Genomic DNA, 22265 nt, shown 5'->3' on the forward strand with positions numbered 1-22265 from the left:
GGGAAGTGATCCTGGCAGGGTTTCTGAGTGCTATAGGAGGAAGTGTGGCCAGCGTCCCCATGCTCAGAGCCCGGGTCACCCCAGCCAGGGCCCTTTGGACCTCAGAAACCAAGGGGTTGCATGGCTTTGGTAAGAAGGTAGTTCCGGGGGGTGTGGGGACTTCCTCGGGGTGTGCGGGAAATTGCTCCATCCTTGGAGCTGTGGGGTAAGAGCTGTCCCAGTGCCTCTCAGCAGCCCTGTCATCATGCTCAGGCTAGGACTGTGGGCAATTTCCAAGCTTGAGCCTCTTGCAAAGCCCTCAGCCCTTTGAGAGGGACCCCATTTCTTTGGCCTCTGCCCCTCATCAACAGACTTCTCCCTCATGGCTGCCTCACTCAGGAACTTACTAGGGCACCCCAAGGCCTCGGGTCCAAATGCCTCAGCCTGCAATCATTATATCCCAAAGACTGGTAGAGAGGAGAGCAGAGCAGGTAGGAGCCTGGGTTCTGGGGTTAGCCAGATATGGGTACAATTCCCAGCTCACTGTGTGACCTTGGGTCATTTCACCTCCTTGAGCTCCAGTTCCTTCATCCATAAAATGAGGATAAATAAATTTGAAAACATCAAAATTAAGGATTTGTCCAATGGAAAATTTGTTCAAAGGAAGGCACCACAGACCAACGGTTCTCAAAGTGTGGTCCCTGAACCATCAGCATCACCAGAGTACTTGTTAAAAACACAAGTGCTGGGACTTCCCTGGTGGTGCAGTGGTTAAGAATCCGCCTGCCAATGCAGGGGACACGGGTTCGAGCCCTGGTCCAGGAAGATCCCACACATGCCACAGAGCAAATAAGCCTGTGTGCCACAACTACTGAGCCTGCACTCTAGAGCCCGCGAGCCACAACTACTGAGCCCGTGTGCCACAACTACTGAAGCCCGCACGCCTAGAGCCCATGCTCTGCAACAAAGACAAGCCACCCCAATGAGAAGCCCGCGCACCACAACGAAGAGTAGCCCCTCCTCGCCCCAACTAGAGAAAGCCTGTGTTCAGCAACGAGGACCCAGTGCAGCCAAAAATAAATAAATAAATTTATTAAAAAAAAACACACACAAGTGCTAAAAAGAAACAAACAAAACCAGAAACGCAAGCTCTTAGGTCCCATCTCTGTTCTGTTGAGTCAGAAACTCTAGGGTGGAGATCAGGAGATTCTGATAAATGCTGAAGTTGGAGAACCACTGCCATAAATAACAGATGGGCAATGCATTAGGAGAAGATACTTGTAACAACAATATCCAACAAGAGATTAATATCTAAAATTTATAAGCTACTCCTACAAATCAACAAGAAAAAACAGGAAATCCAGGAGATAATGGAGAAAAGATATGGACAGACAATTCATTGCAGGGGAAGCCTAAATCCCTGACAAGTATAGGAGGTTCTGAATCTCAGGATTGACAGAGAAACGCAAGTTAAAACAACGAGATGCCATCTTACACCCAAACTAGGCAAAAGTTACAAAGTCAGATAATGTAAAAGTTGTTGAAAATGTGGGGAGACAACATCCCTCACACCCTACTAGTGGAGCCATCCTAGCAGATTTTAGTGAAAATTAAAACAGAGATGCTCTATGATCTAGTAATTCTACTCTTGGGTATAGAGCTCAAAGAAATTTTCACACAGCTCCATAAGGGTCATGCACAAAGATGTTCATCACAGTGTGGTTTATGGTAAGAGGGAACTGGAAGCAACCTGAGTGTCCATCACTGGGGGAATGAATAAATAAAACAGTGGATGCTCAGCTTGGAATATTTTGTGGTGGTTGCATGTAATAATTTAGGTTTTTACACAGCAACATGAGTAGATCTTTTTTTTTTTTAATAAATTTATTTATTTTTGGCTGTGTTGGGTCTTCGTTGCTGCACGAGGGCTTTCTCTAGTTGCGGCGAGCGGGGGCTACTCTTCGTTGTGGTGCTCGGGCCTCTCATTGCGGTGGCTTCTCTTGTTGCGGAGCACAGGCTTTAGGCATGCGGGCTTCAGTAGCTGTGGCTCGCGGGTTCTAGAGCGCAGGCTCAGTAGTTGTGGCGCACGGGCTTAGTTGCTCCATGGCATGTGGGATCTTCCCGGACCAAGGCTCAAACCCGTGTCCCCTGCATTGGCAGGCAGATTCTTAACCGCTGCACCACCAGGGAAGTCCCAACATGAGTAGATCTTAAAAACATATTATGGAGTGAAAAAGGAAACAACAGAATGAGATCCTTATACAATACCATTTATGTAATATAAACACACACACAGAAGACATTGTACATTTTATGTCCAGGGATATATATCAACACATAGGGGTGGGGTGCCTATTGTAGGGAGGGGAAGGATTGTGGGGATGTGTGGATGGAGTTCGGGGAATATAAAACAAAGTTAGACATCAGAAGGGCCTTTCATGGATCAGTTATGATGGGATGGTCATTTGCCACGAACTGAGTATAACTCATGGAACTCTCTGGATCTGAAGCCCTAATAATAATAATGATATTATTTTAACAATGGTGATAATAGTACCTACCTCACGGTAAGTGCCCTGTGTCTGGCCATGGAAGGGCCTGTAAAGTTCTACAAATAAATTTTAGCTCTTCTATGCAATTCTCTTGCCTCTTCTCAGGGCTTCTTTCTTTCAGCCTCTGAGCCTTTACTGAGGCTGTGCCGAGTCCTGTCCTTATGCTGACTTCTCTTCCCCTCCAACCCTGTCTTCAGACGTCTTTGACTGCCCCAGATGCGATGGCTTGTCTGCGGAATCTTGGGTACTTTTCATTTGGGCCTCGAGCACGGAGCCAGGCTGTAATAGAGCTGTGAGGGGCAATTCCTATTTCCTCCTCCCAAACTGTGAGCTCCCTGAGGGTCTTCTCACCTCCACCTCAGTTCCTGTCCCGTTGCACGCAGGTAAAGACAGGTAAACTGAGTCAGAAAGTGTTTGATGTGGAAGGGAACAGCATTTATTGAGCGCTTATCATGTGCTAGACCCAGCACTAAGGTCCTGACCTTCAGTAATCCCTATGACCCCCCTGTGAGGTGGGTGGGGCCGACTTCATGGTCAGAAGAGGAAATGGAGACGCAGAGAAGCTAGAACTGCTACCAGGCAGGAGGCCTAGCCTGTCTGGCTCCAAATGCAAGATCTGAACAAGCAACCTGTTAGAGCCTTAGGGCCAGGACTGGGAGCCAAATCGTCCACCTCTGGGTTGACTCTCGGTAGAAAGAAACCTCTATTCCACACTGACGATCTAATGCCACCTGCGAAGGGGAGACCCTGCCTTTTAGAGCTTTAAAAAGACCCTCTACACCATTTAGTATGGTCAGTTTGAGGTAATATCTAAGGGGAATCAGGAGACTCCCTCAAGTCCCTTCTCTTGAACCTGTTTCTCAAACTGTAAAATAAGAGGAACAGAGGTCTTTGGGCTCTGAGAATTATTTTCTCAACCGGCCAGCAGGTGGAGCCCACTCTTCATCCCTCCCTTGGCTTCCAGAAAGCTGCGGAGTCTCGAGGAGGAGGGAGAGTCCAGAGGCTAGTGGGACAAAGAAGTTCGCAGTCCACCCCAGCCGGCCTAGGGGCTGCCAAGTCCCGGTTAGGATCCCGCCCCCTGCAGGACATTCTCGGTACTGCAGGGACCGGAGCCCCGGGAGTAGGGACAGAGACCCCGGGAGGGTGGAGCCCCGGTTTGGGGTTTGAGTAGGAGGTCTGCGGATGGGGTCCCACAGGCAACGGCGAGTGAGACTCAGGGGAGGGGTTTTGGGGCCACCCCCTTCCCCGCCCTCCGCATGGGCGGTGGCACAGGCTACAGGTAGTTGTCCTCGGCCGCATCGGCCCCGCTCGGGGAGCCCCGGGCCTCCTCGTCCGTGCTTTCGTCGTCGTCGTCGTCTGGGGCCAGCGCCTCGATGTCGTGCGTGATGTCAGCCAGCAGCCGGTGGAAGGCCTGCGCCTCGGGCCGCTGGGCCGCGCCGTCGTAGCTGCGCACGGCCGACGCCGACGTGGAGCTCATGCTGCGCTTGATGCGGCCGAAGCTGTCGGTGAGGATGCCGCCCTCGCGGATGCCCACGCCCTCCAGGAAGCCCTCGAAGTAGCCGATGTCCTGGTCCGGAATGAAGGGCCGCATCCCTGCAGGCCGAGGGGCAGGGTGATTCCTCGGGGTCAACCCTTCCCCTCCCACAGAAGAATCACAGGAGGAATCACTTTCTCTGGGGAGCGGAGTTCAAATCCCCACCCTGCCGCTCGCTGGCTGTGTGACCTTGCACAATTCCTTGACTCTCTGAGCCAGAGAATAACGGCATAATGCTCCGCACGCAGTAAATGCTCACTACATGTTAGCTTATTATTGTTATCATTATTATTATTACATTCCCATTTGTTAGTTGTGTAACACTCCGCCAATAATTACTCTGAGCCTTACTTTCCTCGCCTGTAAAACGGAGATAATTACACCTGTTCTCTCGGTAGGGCTGTGAGGATTAAATAAGGTACTTAACACACACTGAGTGCCCCCATTTGACTTCTGTTTTACTTCTGTCACTACTTACTAGCTTTGTGACTTATTTACGTACTTTGCTTCTCTAAGCCTCAGTTTTCTCATCTGCAAAATGAGGGCAAATCATAGTTTCAACTTCCCAGAACTGAGGGCGTTCAATGAGATGATCCTTGGCACTACACACAGTAACTGCCCAATACATGTTAGCTTAGTAAGATTATCGTTCCTGTTGCTGTTATCACTAGCCCTCCTTACTAGCTCTGTGACCTTGGAAGAGTTCCTTAGCCTCTCTGAGCCTCAGATTCCTCATGGAGCAAAATGGGAAGAATCATATCCTCTCCCAGCTTTGCTGTGAAGGTGAAATGGTTACACCTGTGCTCTCTCTCCCGGCTCTGACAGCAGGCAAGTCTCTTCCCCTCTCTGCACTTTGGTTTCTTTGTGTGCCTCATGGATCTCACGATGTCGGCTTTATGGGAGGCCGAGGGATAAAGAGTAAACACTCCCAGCCTGGGCAGGGGGCTCACCAAGCAGGAGGAACTTGCGCCGGTCTCCGTAGAGCTTCAGCAGGCCTGCGCAATAGTCCTGGATGGGCAGCCCCAGCCGGTAGTCCCGCAGCAGCAGCGCAAACTGCTGGATCTCAGGGGGCCCCAGCTTACTCCGCAACTGTCAGGGACACCATTCGAGATTAATCCCAAGAGCAACCCCCACCCAACCCCTGCCTAAAAGACCCAGAGCCCTCGCTAAGGGTGTATCCAGCCCAGCCCTCCTGTGAAAACCCGGCCTACTGGGGGACATCCAGACCCCTTGGGCTGCATCTAAGAATGGGATGTGGACTCAAGCTGCCCGATTTCAAATCCTGGCCCCTTCACTGACCAGCTCTGTGATCGTGGGTAGGTGACAACCTCCTTAACCCTCGCTTTCTTCATCTGCAACGTGAGGAGTGAGGATAATGAAGGCATTTCCTTCTTGGGTTGTTGAAAGGATGAAAAGAAATGATGCATTAAAGGTGCTCAGAACAGTGCCTGGTATAAAGTCAACACTCAATGCTAGTTGACATTACTTAAGGCCTTTCACAGCTGACTCCGTTTGCTCTCCTAACCTCATGCCCTGCCCTGACCTCTGAGGTCTTATGCTTCAGTTATGTCCAGGATTATTCATGATGCCTGAAATACCCCATGTGTTCTCCAGGCCTTTGCTTATGCTGTTCGCACTGCCTGCCCCAGCTCACCGTGACCATGTAATCCTGCAACTGCTCGAGGCCCAGGCTGCTGTGGTCGCTGCCGCTGCAGTGGGAGCCATGGAAAGAGGGTGTGGATGTGCCACTGTAACAGGCTTCAAATGTGTCCTGGGAGCCATTGCTGCAGAGACAGGGGGGGAAGGGGCCCTCACTCGCCTCCCTCCAGCTCCTCTCCACGTGGTAGGCTGAAGGTGGGAGGGCGCAGCCACCAGTGCTCTGGGCCTGGGGCCTCATCCTATATCCCATTTTGGCCTTCGAGGCCCCATATGATCTGGCCACGCACCACCTCTCAAGCCTCGTCTCCCCCTTGCTGTTTGTGCTCAGGTCACCCTGCCTTCTGTCTTTTCTTCTAATACTCCAAGTACCTCCTCACCTCTGGGCCTTTGCACATGCTGTTCCCTCTGCCTAGAATGCCTCTCTTTCCCTGTCTTTTGCTCACCTAACTCTTCCTCACCATTGGATCTTAAATGTCACCTCCTCAGGAAAGTTTTCCCTGATCCCTCTAGAATGGGTTAGACCCTCTGTCAAATGTGGTCACAAAGTCTGTAAGTCTACCCATGACATGAAGGCCTTTCCGATGCCCCCACCAGATCTCCTCTCTAACCACTCTGTCCTTCACACCCTCTGCTGCAGCCATAGTGGCCTCCTGGCTGCTCCTCAAACATGTCAAGTGGATCCCGCTCCATCATCCTTGCACTTGCTGTTCCCTGTACCTGGAGCGCTCTTCCCCCTTTTATCTGTCAGGTCTCAGCTCAAGTGTCATCACCTCGGAGAGGCCCTCCTGACTCCCCACATGAGGTGGGTTTCCACAGCCTCTCTCTCAGCACTCTGAGCTTCTCTTGAGTGTTTATCACTGTTGATGCTTATTATTACTAAATAATGATTTCATTGTCTCCTGTGCTACCTTGTAAACCATGCAAGAGCAGGGACCTGGTTTTCTCTGTTTGTTGAGTACCTACTATGTGCCAAGCACAGGCCTCGTCCTTGTCTTGCTCCCCACTGTATCCCTAGCACAGAGCACAGTGCCTGGCACATGGTAGGTACTCAATAAATATTGCTTAAATAAAAGTCAACCTTGGGCTCCTGCCTCCTGGTCTCTACATTGTTCCAGAACCATCTTCAATTATTACCTCCAGAGAAGCAGTGTAAGCTTAGTGTGGATTCTGGAGCCAGCCTGTCTGGGTTCAAATCCCAGGCCTACAACTTACTAGCTGCTTGACCTTGGGTCAAGTAACTTAACTTCTCTATTCTTCAGTTTCTCTATCTGTAAAATGGGATGATAAAAATTGGTGTTGGGCTTCCCTGGTGGCGCAGTGGTTGAGAATCTGCCTGCCAATGCAGGGGACACGGGTTCGAGCCCTGGTCTGGGAAGATCCCACATGCCGCAGAGCAACTAGGCCCATGAGCCACAACTACTGAGCCTGCACATCTGGAGCCTGTGCTCCGCAACGAGAGGCCACGATAGTGAGAGGCCCGTGCACCGCGATGAAGAGTGGCCCCCGCTCGCCGCAACTAGAGAAAGCCCTCGCACAGAAACGAAGACCCAACACAGCCAAAAATAAAATAAATAAATAAATAAAAAATTTTAAAAAAAATTGGTGTCATTGTAAGAAACAGAGGAGTTTATTTGTAAAGTACTTAGAGTCATGGACTAGGCAGTAAATAAACGGTAGCTACTGTAATGTTGCTATGTTGATTTTAAAAATGAAGTGCATTATAGAATAGCACTTGGCAGACAGCAAGTTCAAAAGTTAGTCATTGTCATGACTGTCATCTCTCTAGCAGATAGCAGGTTGTTTAAGGACTGGCCTAAGAGTGCACAGTATTAAGCAAGTATATTGCCGCTGAAAAGGGGGGCGGGGGGAAGTAAGGCCTATATCACTGGCAGAGACTGTCCCTTGTCAAGCCAAAGGCCTTAGTAACAGAACTAAGGTGACCAACTTGTCCCAGTTTTCCTGGGACTTTCCTGGTTACAGTACTGAAACTTCCATGTTTCGGGGAACCCCTAAATCCTGGGCAAACTGGGGTGGTTGGTCACCCTAACTAGAACCCTGGACAATGTTCCCAAATGAGATTTTTCTTTTTTAAAACCTACATTTTCCAGACTTGCTTATAGCTAGTTATGGCCATGAGACCAAGTTCTGGCCAATGAGATGTAAGCAGAAGCCGTCAGGTAGGAATTCTAGCAAAGCTCTTTCTTTAAAGAGATTCCTGGTATGCTACTGTGATGGCTGGAGCTATAGCCACTATCTGGGCCCATGAGGTGACCTTGAGGATGGAAGCAAGTGTTAGAGAGGGAGGAAAATATAAGCCCGAGCCCTTAATGACCATAAGGCCATAAACTCCTTGTCTATTTTATGTAAGAGACAGGGGGAAAAAGCTTTATCCTTTTTAAAGCTACTCTTTTTTAGGATTCTCTATTCCATAGAGCCAAAATGATTTTTTGGCATTAGCTGTGATTTTGGCCTCTGCAGGCCACTGTGTCTGGATGACTGGGAAGGAGCCGCAGGCCCATGTGGACCTAGTTCTGAGTTCTGGCTGCCCTGTCTGTCTCTCAGGGGTTCAGATCCTATAAGCTCACCAGAGCCTGGGAAGTTCAGGTTACCCGCACCCTCAGGGCCTAGCATCTCAGCACAAATCAAGATGGAGTCACTTTCTCCCACCCTCTCTTGCCCATAGGGGCTCAAGAATGCCTAGATGAGCAACCCTGTTTGTGCAGGGACAGAGGGGACCAGAGTGGGGTCCCTGAGAAGGACGGTACTCACAAGGAGCTGCAGCAGCTGAAGTCGGCGTCATAGGCGTAAGTCCCATCCGTGCGGCAGCTCTCACCTGGGGGCAGCAGACAGAGGGTGGTCAGAGGCGGCAAAGCAGCGACCAACATCTCTGGCTCCCTGGGGCCCCAAGCTCAGCCCCACCCTGGAGTAAGGATGGCCGGCTGGAGCGCGAATGGCCTTGTTAGTAACTGTACGGGTGTTAGCTTTCACTCTGAGTGAAATGGGCAGCCACTGGAAGTTTCTGACCATGATTCCTGCCCCCACCGGCAACACACAGCCAACCTTGGTCAACGCACCTCTCCTCTCCTGGCACTCAACTTCCCCAAGGTTGGGACAATACCACCTTCCTGCCTACCTCAGGGGGGCCTTGGGGAGAGCAAGCCAGGGAACAGGTGAGGTAGCGCTTTGTAAACTGTATATGTTTGAGAGAGATAAAAAAGAACTTTGAGGGGAAGAAGCTCAAAATCATGAGGAGCAAGGAATACCAGGTACAGAGAACTTGCTCTGTACCTGTCCCTGTCATCTCAGTGAATCCAGCTACTGGCCTCCCCCTGCCCATCGTGGCTCACTTAGCGTCACTTCCTCAGGACACTCCCCTGACTTTCCAGGCCCCGCTGGTTCCTCATTATACATTCTCATAACACAGTGTGTGGTTACATTTTATTTGTGTAACTATTTAATTACTGTTGGCCTACTTCAGTACTGCACGCCTCAGAGGGAGGGCCGCATCTGGCTTTGCTCGCCAGTACATCCTGGTGATTAGCAGGAACCGACACACAGGTGTTCAAGAAATATTTGTTGAATGAATGAATTTGTTGAAATATCTGTTGAGTTATCTCATTTATTTGTCCATCATCCCTGGGAGAGTCAATGAACTTTCCCAAATTCTCAATAACCACAGTTCCCACAGATGCGAGTGCCTCCAGAAGGAAAGAGCCGGCTCCCCGTTGCCTGAGCTATGCAAACAGGGACCACGCTCAGGGGGCTGTGACTGAGGAAGTTCACTTAATGGCCCTGAAGGCAGCATGGGGAGTGAGGCTGTTGCAGATGGAAGCTTTAGAATCAGATGCACCTGGGTTTGAATCCTGACTCTGCCATTTACCAGCTGCGTGACCCTGAGATATTTATTGACTACTCTGAGCCTTAATGTCCTCATCTGTAAAAATTGTATTCATAAGGCCTCAGAGCGTTCTTTCATCCATTCAGAAAATACACCTTGAGCATCTGTCCCTGGTCCTGTGTTAGGCACAGGGGATACAGTGGCAAACAGGACAGACAAGGTTGTTATGAGGATTAAATAAGATTCGGTACATCGGCCCTGTGCTTGGCACATAGTTGGTGATCAACGAATACCTCTATTGGTCTCATTCTCATTCCAGCCCTTGATGAAATTCAAGGACCAGTCTGGAAATCTTGGTTTTGACCTAGAGTCCTAGTGGGACTAGATGGCTCAGTAAACTGACAACGCATGTGCTTAGGTTTTGGCAAAGCAGGGACACCAAAAAAACAAAAGGGAGAGAGAGTTCAGCTCTGAGGGTCTCGTTCTGAAACTACGTTTGAGGTCATTATGAAATTTGACATTTTACTTTAGCGACATATCGGGGGTATGCTGTAATTGCTGTAGAGGTCAGGACCCCTGAGGGCTTTCATTGGCCCCAGTTCTGGGACATCCCCCCCTCCTCTGGCCTTCCAGGATGTTTCACAGGAGGGGCCGCCAGGAGTTGGAGTACTCACTGCGGCTGCAGAGCCACGGCCGTTCGGGCGTGGACGTGTAGTGGTAGCCGGCCCGGTCCACGCACTCGATGCTTTGGTCCCCGTAGATGATCTGGAAGACCTGACAGATGAGGGCGCAGGACTCCTCTGCAGCATCCTGGCCCAGAGAGGACAGAGCTCAGGCTTTCTCCAGGGACAAGGATGCCCCTGCTTCCTGTGAGGAGGCGCACAGGGGCACACACACAACTATGGGAGCCTTTAAATCGACTTTGAGGACATTTTTCATCAAAATTATATGGCCACGCTCTGGGTGGCCTTTATAGAAATAGCCACTCACTGGCCTTTACAGAATCCAGTGACAGATGTAACTCTTCTGCCCTGAATAATGCACACATGCACCCCAAATTTCTGGGAGGATTATGGGGCCTCCTGAAGCTTATCTAAAATAAGCCCTAATTTAGTTTAATTTACACGTAGGAAGCTGAAGCCCAGAGACCTAAAGTGATTAGCCAGGGAACCCAGGTCTCCTAATGCCTAGTAAGAGGAAAGGAAGAATTAAGTGTATGAAAATGTTAGGCTCAACAGAGTTACTACTGCTCAACATAGTTACTATGCCATATTTAGATATGAGCTTCCTGGCACCCAGGGCAAAAATGGAAGCAGGATGAACACATAAACTTCAGTCCCTGATAGAAGGAAGGCATTTAAGTTCTTGGGTGCAACTTTTTTGAGATCGCAAATTTGAAGAGGAATTTGCCTCTTTGATTTACCTCTTTAAATCTTTAAGCAAGAGACATGGAAAGACAACAACTAATGAAGAGACCAACTTCATGAAGCCACTTCTTATATTGTGCTTCTAAAAAAGCCAGTCCAGTGAGTAAATTAAAATGTAACCCAGGACAGGCATTTTGGGATGAGAGAGTGAAATTATCATTAAACCAGGATTGACCCTTATAATAGCTCTACCAAATGGACAGGGAAGAGGGCATCCTTATTTTATAATGAAAGACATGGAGGCTTAGAGTGGTTAAGTGACTTGCCCAGGCTCACACAGCAGGCTCATGGCTTTGGTTAATATTGGCACCCAGGTTTTTTGACTCTAACTCCTGTACCCTCCTTGGGACCATGATGCCTCAGATTGGAGGCCAGAGGCTCAGTTACTCCTAGAAAACAACCCTTATTTATTTACTCATGCCACAAATTATTATTTAGTCCCACTGTGTGGCAGGCACTGCGCCAGGCTGTGGAGTCTCAGAGGTGAATTAGATGAGGCCTAAAGCCCTCACAGCCCAGTGCGATAAACAGGGTACACTGTTCCCTCTGCCTGGAATTTGCTTTCTTGACTCTTTGCCCTGCTGCTTCCTTCTCTCTTACACATTTCAGTTTAAAAGGCACAAACTCACTTTCCCTCTGGAAAATGGATCTCCTCCCTCATTAACATTGCAACCTGCTTTTCTTCTTGGTCCCCATAACAAGGCATAGTAACATAGTACCCATTAATCCATCTATTCAGTATATTTATTGAGCACCTATCATGTGCCAGGCACTGTCCTAGGGGCCGGGGATACCACAGTGAACTATCCAGAATGCACAGATATCTTGAGATGAGGCTAGAGAGGAAATGAGGATGGTGGCTAGGCCACCATTATAAGGTAGACGGCCTTATAAACAGTTTTAAGGACATTAGATTTTACTCTGAGTGAACTGGGGAGCCACTGAAAGGTTTTGAGCAGTGACACGATGTGACTTTTGTGTTAACAGGACTGTTCTGACCGTGTTGGGGAACAGATTCTGGGCAATGGCCAAACCAGTGAGGGGTGAGTGAATGACCCAGGTGGGGGAAGATGGAGCATGGACCTGGGAGTGGGGGGACAATGGAGTGTGGGGAGAAGTAGATGCACTTTGGTTATACTTTAGAAATAGGGCCAACAGAGTGGATATGGGTCGTGTGAGAGAGAGCAGCCAAGGAGTGCTGCAGGGTTTTGGTCTGAGCAATGGAAGGACAGAGCTGCCATTAATCAAGACAGGGAGAACAAGGGAGGAGCAGGCCTGGGGAGAAGACTGGGCGCTCAGCTCTGGTCGTTAGACCTTTGAACGGAGAGGCTGAGTGGAGACACAGACGTGGAGATTCGGTGGGAGGTAACATTTGCGGGAGTTCTCTCACTAGAGAAGGCCACCTAGAAATGAGTGTAGATAAAGGAGAAAGAGGATCAAGGACTAAGCCTGGGACAGTCCAACCTCAAGAGACTGGTGAGAAGAGGAGGCACCAGCTCTTGAGAAGGAGCAGCCAGGGAGGTAGGAAAACCAGGAGAATGTGCAGAGCTGGACACCAAGTGAGAAAATGTTTCAAGTCAGCACCAGAGCCTGAGTTTACTGGTTACCATCCACCTCTCTCTCTAGAGAGGCACCGTGTCTGTTTTGTTCACCATGTGGGGTTTATATATAGAAGGAGTTCAGGGCCCTGGGCCACAGAAACAGCTTACAAGGCTCAGGGTTTGGAGGTGTCTGCTAGATGGTGAGCTCCCTAAGGGAGGGCACTAAATATGTCTTTGTTCATCTCTGTATCCATGGCACCTAGCCCAATGCCTAGCACAAGCTGGCGCTCAATGAACATGGTCAAATGAATAAAAGCAAGGGTGAATGTGGAGGATGGGGGTGGGTGGGTGGGTGGGCAAGAATGGCCGGAAGTCTTCTGCCTTGGGTGATGGCCACTGTTACCAAGAGTACAGGCTCTGAACTTCTGGGTCCGAATGCTGAAATCACCACCTGCTTCCTGTGTGACCTTGCACAAGTTGCTTAGCCTCTGGGTCTGTTTCCTTCTCTATAGAATGGGAATGGTGGTAATATTTGCCTCTAGGGGTTACTGTGAGAATGAAAGGACTTAATGCTGGTTTCCTGTCTGGCACAGGTCGGCACTGAATTCGTGCTGGTGATTACTGCCCTCATGATTGTTACTGTGGTAGTGCGGACACTGACGACTTCGGAGAAGGAGCAGGGCTGGATGAGGGGTTAGATCAAGTCTGTTTGGGCCATTTTGAGCTTTCACCCCATTGGGACAGCAAGGGGGAGGTGTCCTGGGGCTGGAGTAAAAGCCTTTTGGCGTCATGGGCACACAGGTATTATCTGAAGTTCTGGGCAGTAGGGCCAAAGGAGGGAAAAGAAAAGGGGCTGGGGTAGACTCCAGGAACCTGGGGGGTGGGGCGGTGAAGACGCGCCGGGGAGGCAGGGCGCAGGGCCGCGGGATGCCCTCGGGCTCACCCTGTTGGCCACAGCCAGGATGACCAGGTTGCAGTAGGCGTCGGGGCTGGGGTCTTGCGGGTCGAGTGGGTTGGGGCCCGGGTGGCGCCGCTCCCAGCTGCCGCCGCCTCCCGCCTGCCTCCGCTCCCAGCTGCCGCCCGGCTTGCCCGCGGCGCCGCCGCCGCCGCCGCCGCCGTGCCGCCGCTCCCAGCTGCCGCTGAACGTCTGCCGCCGCTCCCAGCTGCCCGACGCCCGCGCCCCGGCGCGCTGGCGCTCCAGGCTGCCGCCGCCGCCGCCCCCCGCCCGGGCCTCGGCGCCCGCGCTCCCGCCCCACGCCATCCGCCAGTCAAGGCTGCAGATGGTGTGGCGCCGCTCCGTGGCGCCCACCCGCCGCTTCTCGGGCGCCGCCCCGGGGGGGCCCGGGTCGCGCCCCGCGCCGCCGGGGCTGGCGTCTACTCCGGCAGGCACCGGGTCCACGCCCAGACCTAGGAAAGGCCGGGTGGCCGTCAGAAGCAGGAGATCCGGGCTGAGAGCCCTCTCCCGAGGCCAGCTGGGTGTCCTGACCCCGCCGCTGCGGGGGTGGTTGGGGGGGAGAAGGGGTCCAGCCGTGTCTGGCCCCGCCCCTGTCCTCAGGCCCCACCCCTGGCTTCAAAGTCAGGAGGCCGGACCCCGCCCCACTACTGGTCCTTACTTTTGGGTCCCGCCCCCACCCTCAGGCTCCACCCCTGGGTTTGGCAGTTCCCACCCGCCCCACCCGATCCCGACGCCCCTTGCCTCACAGACCCTGCCGTCCGGTCTGAGAGTAGTGGTCAGGCTGTCCCCTCCTTCTTTACCCTTAACTCGGACCCTGTCCCGGGTTTCAGGAACACCTCCTTGGCTTCCGGCTTCCCTTCAACCCCTCCCCTGGCCTCAGGCCCCGCCCCTAGTCTGGCAGGGTCTGGCATCTCCCACCAAGATACCCCAACCGCGAGCTCCGCCTCCCCAGTGTATGGCCCCTCCCCTAGATGAGACTCCGCCTCTGCTAGGTTCCCTCCTAGCCTCGGAGCCTTGCTACCCTTCATCACGCCCTTTAACTTCAGGCCTCAGGATTCTGGCTTCTCTACCGTTTCGAAGATGGTGGGTCAGGCCGCCCCCCCTTCAAGCCTCAACCTTGGGCTCCCTCTTCTTGCAATCAGCCATGTCCTATCCCTAGTCTCAGGGTAGTTTGGTCAGGTCTTTCCATCACCCCGTTATCCAGCCTCAGGCCCCGCCCCTGCCCCAGGTCACGCCCATGCCCAAGACTAGGTGTTGGGCCCTTTCTCTACTCCTTCACCTCCCCCGCCCCGCCCCTGCCAGGCCCCGCCTGCCGTACCGGTCTTAAGCACCAGCAGGTGCAGCGCGTCGTCCTGCAGGTAGGAGGCAGCGGCGATCTCGTGCGTGGGGATACGCAAGATGAGCTCCTCGTTGTCGCGCCAGGTGAGCAGCAGGCAGCGGGCCGACAGGCTCAGGATGCTGTCCTGCTCCGCCGTGGTCTTCAGCGGCAGCTCCTTCAGCTGCTGCGGGGTGGGTCGGATCTCCTGAGTCCCGGGGGCCTCGGGTGGGAGAGGTAGAGGACCAGACCCTGCCCTCCCCTCTCCCGGAGCCTCACCCTGGCCGTGTCCAGCAGCTGCAGGAGCTCGTCCCGGCTGGAGGGGTTCAGTGAGGAGGTGACCCAGGTGAGGTGGCCCAGGAACTGGATGGAAATGGGGCGGGGGCGGGGGTGGTGGGAAAAGAGCAGAGAGAGGTCTCCCTGAAGCCTTGGAGGACCCTGACCTCACTGGCACGGTGCGGGTAGACTGAGATAAAAATATCTGAATTAATAATAATAGCCTGATCATAACTGTTATTAAAGCCATCGTAGGAGCCAGGCATAGTCCTGAGAGTTTGATGCACTCATTCATCCTCGCTTAAGGATGAGAAAACTAAGGCACAGCAAAGCCAAATAAACTGCCCAATATTATAGAGCTAAAAAGGGCAGAACTGGACTCCACACACCAGAGTCCATACTCTCACTGCTAGCTTATTTTTGCTAAAATAAGCTTATTTTATGACCACATAGTTATTTAGCTATGGCAGAAACAAAAGTCATTAGAATAGCTTGAATTTCCTGCTTGGCCTGAGTGGCTCTGTGCACCCCAAGCACCAGTGTCAACTGACTGTGCAGGTCACTGGCCCTCTTTATGATCTTGTTGCAGAAGTCAAATGGAAAGGGAAGAATGTTGTATCCAATTAGTATATAATTTTGTCAGAAAAATGATGCCGCAAATTAAATTAATAGTAATAGTAAATTCTGCATTCATTCTTAGTTATAGCTTAATGTTATCACACTTAAATGTTATTTAATATAAGAATTAACTTTTTAGAATATTTTTAGTTTTATTCTTCTAGGTGATTCTACCAATCATACCATTTCTTTTCTTTTTATTCTCTATGAAATTTCAGTTCCCAATTTTTTACGTGGATTTGTTTGTTAGCTTTTCTCTTCATATAGGGTTGCCAGGTAAAATACAAGATGCCAGTTAAACTTGGTTTTCACATAAACAACTAATATCAATACTAAAAAAGTACTCATCGCCTATCTGAAATTCAAATTAAAAAAAATGTTTTTATTGAAATATAATTGATTTACAGTGTTAGTTTCAGGTATATAGCAAAGTGATTCAAATACATATTCTTTTTCAGATTCTTTTCCATTATAGGTTATTATAAGATATTGAATATAGTTCCCTGTGTTATACAATAGGTCCTTGTTGTTTATCTACTTTATATATAGTAGTGTGTATCTGTTAATCCCAAACTCCTAATTTATCGCTCTCCCCACCAAAATTCAAACTCAACTGGGTGCCTGTTTTTGCTAAATCTGACACTCCTACCCCCATATCAGTCTTTATTGGGTAGTGAGGATTCTCCACTGCTCCTTCATGGAGTTCATGAAATAGAAGTAAAGCCCTTGAGTTGGCCTAAGTCCATGTGGCCTGCAGACCTGGCTTCCTTTAAGCTGGACACTGTCCAAGTAGCAGCAACGTCACTGCAGTAAAATCTCACAGGACGGTCTGGCTTTTTGGTGCACAGGGCACCTTCCCATCTGCTCTCCCCTTGGGGTAGGCTTTGAGCCCCATGTTGAGATGGCAACACTGAGGCTGAACAGGTGGAGGTCACTTGCTGAGGGTCCCCAGCATAATTCAGGGGCAAGGCTGCCTTGAACCCAGGCCTCTTTCCCCTGAGCCTCCCCTGTGTGAGACAGGGCTGGTCAGGGGTTGGTGTGGGGGAGAGGTAAGGTCTTTCCTGATGGGATCCAGAACATGCCTCCCTAAAATATGGCATCTTGGCACATTGAATATCTTAAGCTGAAGGAGTTTGAGAACACGGCAGAAGCAGGAAGGTCACTCTAACTTCCCCCACCTCACCCATCTTCCGTGAAAGCAGGCGATAAATCTCCCTGGTGAAGGGTACCCTCCTTTCAAGGTACCAGTAGGAAGGGAGACATCCTTATCACCAGGGACAGGGAATTAAGGGCCGAGAAGTCTGTATAAACAAACCTTGTTCCTCTTTCACCATTTACCACCCCCCTCCAAACCCCTCTGCCTTGTCCATTCTTCACAGATTTATTGTTTCTTTGTCAAAAAGTATAAAAGCTTCCTGCTCTGGTCACTTCTCAGGGTCTTCCATTCTCTTCTGAAGGCTCTCATGTACATGTGAAAACTTAATAAAATGTGTGTGCTTTTCTCCTGTTAATCTTTGTTCAGTTTAATTTTCAGATCCAGCCAGGTAACCTAAGAGGGCTGAGGAAAACTTTCCCCCCAACCCCTTACCTCAAGATTCTTCCCACCCCTCCTCCTCATCCCGCACGTACCTTGACCTCTTTCTCCAGATAGTCACACAGCAGAATCTGGGGGTCGATGAGGTAGTCGGGGGGATAAAGGGGCATCGAATGCAGGGGCCGGCGGCTCACACTGCTTCGAAAGGCTGCCCGGCGCCCAGCCTTCGGGAACACCAGCCTCCGGATGGGGGACACGAAGCCCTGGGAGAGGCAGGGGCGTGGGGGGAAGAACAGTAATAACAGCAACTGACTTGATCTTATTCAGCACTTACATGTGCAGCCTTTTACTTAATTACCTAATTTAATTCTTACAAAAACTCTGCAGAGGGGGTAGCTCTATGATTCCGTTTTATAATTGGAGAAACAGCCTCAGAGAGGGAGCTAGCTAATAAGGTCACCAGCTAGTAGTGGTAGAACCACTAGTTCGCCTTGGGCAGTCTGGCTCCAAACCTTCCATTCTAAACACGCAGGTGAGGGTAGAAGCCCTGTGCAGGCCCAGGCTGAGGTTTAAGGAACCCCCACCCAGGCTGGGGCAAGTACAGAAAAATATTAACATTCAATGTGGCTGAGTGGTGGGTGCATAGGTATTTAAGCTATTTTCTGTGCTTTCCTAAGTATTAGAAATGGTTAACAGGTACCTTGAAGTTTAATCCAGTGGGCACCTGCATAAAAATGGCCTGGATCAAGGTTAAAGGAGCAAATTTCAGGGCCCCAGCCCAGCCCAACAGAATTTAAACTCCCAGGAAAGTGTGAGCACTGCTCTAGAGCGGTGGTTCTCAGTGTGTGGTTCCTGGGTCTCCACCGGCAGTAGCAGCAACATCGCCTGTGAACTTAAGAGAAATCTACATTCTTGCGCTCCATCCCAAACCTATTGGATCAGAACGTGGGATGAGACCCAATGATCTGTGTATTATCAAGCGCTCCAGGTGATTCTGCTGCAGGCCCAGCTCAAGTTTTAAAATCAGTATCATGGAGCCTGGATGAAGTACGTGGAAGCTCTGAGAAATGACAACAAGCGATGTGGGAACGGGCCTTCCAAGCAGAGGGCACAGCATGTGCAAAACACTGGGGGCTGCAAGGGTGAGCATGAGCCTGGAGAAGGTGTGTTGTAGCTGTGGCTGAATGACGAGATGAACAAGTCTTAGAGGGCTCGAATGCCGGCTATGGAGCCAGGACTTTATCCTGTATGTGGGAGTATGCGTATATGTGTGAGTGGAGTGGGGAGGTAAATGTTTTGTCTGTGGCCCTCAATGGCCCACCCCTGCCCACTTCTCCAGCCTCATCTCACCCCACACTGCCCCTAACTCCTGTCCTCCAGCTATAGGGCCATCTTTCAGTTCTTCCTACTTGCTACATTCCTTCCTACCATGGGGATTTGCACATGCTGTTCCTCTGCCTAAAACACTCTTCCCTGTCCTCTTTCCTTCCACCCATCAGATCTCAGCTCAAACTGACCAGTCTAGGGCTGGGTCCCTTAATATCCTGTCCCCCAGCACTGCGTATGGAGACTTCTGTGCAGTTTTACATTAATTGTTTTTTGAAAAAAATTAATAGTTGTCTCCCTCACTAGAATGTGAGCTTCAGGGAGGGAGCAGGGACCTTGTCTGACTTTGCTCACCAAGTGCATTATCACCAGCACCAGGCACAGTGCCTGGCACGTAATAGGTGCTGAATAAATAAATACCTATAGAAGGAATGAACCAAGAGAGAACAAGCACCTATGTCTTGTCTCCCTTCGGAGCCCTCACAGTTCATGTGGGAGTCTTTTCAAACAGCTGGATCTAGGTTTCCTGGGGGAAGAGGGCTCAGTGGGGGTGGGAGTAGGAGTTGGAATCCCAGAGGCTCCCTGGACCACAAAGACAAACAGGTGAGATGCCCAGAGAACCAGACTAGAAAATATCTGAGAGTCAGGAAGGGGTAAAGGTCTAGGGGTGGGGAGAATGACCCCCAGGCTGAGGCCTTTGGAGCAGAACTGGTCCCTGTATAAAGATAGGGAGGGGGCAGGCTCAGTTGGAACCCAGCGGGGGGGAACCCGTAGGTGTCTCTAGCCTGGATAGGCAGCCTCATAGCACAGAATTGCCCTGGCTGAGGTCCTTCTGCCTGGGGGGAGGCAGGGAGCAGGGGAATGGGTTTGTTGGGTGGCTGTCTATCTGTCCCTCGGTCTGAGAAGCTGCAGGAGGGAACTCCCAGGAACACCAGGGAAGCAGGTTGAGAGTATCTCCCAAACTAATCTGACTGGCTGGATTTTCCTGGAAGGTGCCTGTCCATCTGCGCATTCCTGGGATGGCAGAAGCCACTGAGAGCAGGGAGACGGGTTAGGGAATTTTGAGCCCAAATGTCTGGCTGCCCAAGTGTGGGGAGGAAGGTTTTTCCCAATAAGAAGAAAGGCTCTCCTGACGCCACTCACTGCCCATCACCCCCCTCCTCCCCCCGAGGCTTCCCACTTCTCCAACTCCGGGGACATTTCTCTACCCCGCACCCCTTCCAACCTCCCACCTACCTTTTTCCCTTTCTTGACTTCATATTCCATGGTGAAGTGTCCCCTCCACTCCTGCCACCCTCCTGGCCACCCCCCTCCACCTTCTCCCCCCACGCAGTTCCTTTGTTCTTTTTCCTGCCTCGTCGGAAACTCCACCAGTCCCAGAGTTCCTGCCCCTCCCATCTGATAGTGAGCGGTGGGGTGTGGGGTGGGTGGAGAACGCAGCCTTGGGACCCTCCAGCTGAACAGTGGAAGCCCAGCCAGAGCAACTGGCCTGGGGAGAAAGCCCCCAAGGCCTCCAGCCAGCAGGCTTGCTATTTAGGGGGCTTGGGAGTTGAATAAGGCTGGAAATGGTCCCCTGAATTTGGAGTCGGAAAGTCCCAAATTCCACCCCCTCTTCTGCCACCGACCTTGCTGTGTGACCTTGGCAAGACAGGTTAGTTCCCCCTTTCACAGCCTCAGTTTCCGCCTGCCTTTTATAAATTAGGAGTAAACATTGCCTTCTTCTCTGGGCTGGTGTGGTGAGAACTAAATGGAAGTGGGTGGGAAAATGCTTCATAAACTATGGAATATTGTGTCTGAGCAAGTAATGACTTTAAAAATTAATCATTACTATTAAGGGAGGTGGTATGCATGGGCTTCAGAGACAGGCTGTTTGAGTTTGAATCCTGGCTTTGTCACTTACTAGGGTTATTACCTTGGGTCTGTAACCTCTTGTGCCTCCATTTCCCCATCTGTAAAATGGGCATAATACCAGCCTGTGACCTTGTAAGAATTAAATGCACTTAGAAAGGCTCTTGGCACATGTGAGGTACTCAATAAATATTAACTATTTACCTGTGTGTCTGTGTGTCCTGGGCTGTTTTACTGTCTCTTGAGAGAATAATATTAGAGAGGCAAGGTTCCCTCTGTGGTTCTGGACTGAGCACTTTACATATTTCATCTCACTTATTCTTCACAATATTGGGGTACCATTATTATACCTGTTATACAGATTTTTAAAACAGGCTCAATTGCAGAGGCTGACCCAAGGAGGGGACACAGTGAATGAGAGGAGGACCTGGGATTTCTGCTGGGTCTGGCTCTGATCTGAAGCCTGGTTCCTTTCCTCTAGGGCCTATGCCCTCTGTGTGGCCCACCCAGGACAGTTGGAAAGGTTCTGACTGACCCCTCCTTACCTTGCCATGACCCCTGGGTTCTGGAGACCTAAGTCCTGGAACTGATTTGCTGTATGATCCAGGGAGGTTGCTTATTGTAAGCTCCCTGGGCCTCAGCTTCCTCATCTTTCCAACGGGAACAATAATCCCCTAAACCCTGTCCTGCAGTCAGAGACATGGCAGGAAAGACATCAGGCCGTGGATAAGAAGGCAGTTGGAAATTATGAAGTGCAGGGGCCAATGCATAGGATTGTTTTGAGTTTTTTCTAAAAGCCTGGGTGTGCCAGGTTAGTGCCGGTGGGAGCGAGGGTCAGAGCTCCCCACTGCCTCTGGGTGTGAGAGCAGACGGAGACTCCCAGACACCAGCCTTCCCTCTTCCCCTCCCTCCCTTTTTTGGGGGTGGGGAAATGGCCCAGGCTGCTTAGTGCTAGCTCATACAGCCGCACCCTCCTGCTCCCCTACATCCTGCCAGTCACCTCCCAACAGCAGGAAGTGAGATCTCCCTTCGTCCCCCGGGCCAACAGGAAGAGGCCAGGTTGTGCTACCCAATCCCTGACGGCCCCAGACATCAAACTCCCAGTTAACCCCTGAGCAGGTCCTGAATTCCTACCCTCAGAGTGGCAGCAGGGAATGAAAGGTGGTCTCTTGCTTTGGCACCTCCAAGACTGACTTTTTTTTTTTTTAAAGATTTTTCTGATGTGGACCATTTTTAAAGTCTTTATTGAATTTGTTACAATATCGCTTCTGTTTTATGTTTTTTTGATTTTTTTGGCCGTGAGGCATGTGGGATTTTAACTCCGTGACCAAGGATTGAACCTGCACCCACTGCATTGGAAGGTGAAGTCTTAACTGCTGGACCTCCAAGGGAAGCCCCCCATGACTGACTTTTGCAAGCCTTTTCTTCTCTCTGAGCCTCAGTTTCCCTGTCTGTAAAATGGGGATGTCTGTTATTCCTGGAATAACTCCAAACATCACTCAACTGCTGGGAATCTCAAACAGGACAAGAAGTGTTCTGAATGCCACTAAAAAGAGCAAACTATCTCTGTGTTCCCTGCAGTGGCCACCCCAGGGCCATGAACAGATCAAGTGCTTAGTACATGTCAGTGGAAATGGGCGGAGACAGGTGGACCTAGGTTCAAATGTGTATGACCTTGAACCAGTAGTTTCTCTTGGAGTCCCAGAGTCTCGTGTTTCAAAAGCAGGATAATGATGGTGCTTGCCTCAGAAGGCTGCTGCAGGGATTAAATGGGATCAGACGCATACAGTGGTAACACTTATTAATAAAGTTGCTTGTGAATCAAAAAAGAGGTGAGTAAAACAAAGTCCATGCCCTGAAGAC

General features: G+C 50.8%; 1 protein-coding gene across 2 annotated transcripts; it reads right to left on the reverse strand.

The window, feature by feature from the left end:
• Positions 1-2233: 2233 nt before the first annotated feature.
• CCM2L (CCM2 like scaffold protein) lies at positions 2234-20003 on the reverse strand. Of its 2 annotated transcripts, XM_082429205.1 has the most exons (10): positions 19791-20003; positions 17324-17491; positions 15080-15163; positions 14804-14987; positions 13474-13937; positions 10237-10372; positions 8494-8557; positions 5720-5849; positions 5016-5154; positions 2234-4124 (listed from the first exon to the last, which is right to left on the reverse strand). In XM_082429205.1, the coding sequence occupies exons 1-10, from the start codon at positions 19950-19952 to the stop codon at positions 3805-3807; spliced, it is 1851 nt and encodes a 616-aa protein (XP_082285331.1). In that variant the 5' UTR covers positions 19953-20003; the 3' UTR covers positions 2234-3804. The 2 variants fall into 2 exon arrangements, with proteins under 2 accessions (XP_082285331.1, XP_082285332.1); XM_082429206.1 differs by lacking the exon at positions 15080-15163.
• Positions 20004-22265: the final 2262 nt, after the last annotated feature.

This window comes from Balaenoptera physalus (genome assembly GCF_965194825.1).
Source record: "Balaenoptera physalus genome assembly, chromosome: 16".
Lineage (NCBI taxonomy): Eukaryota > Metazoa > Chordata > Mammalia > Artiodactyla > Balaenopteridae > Balaenoptera > Balaenoptera physalus.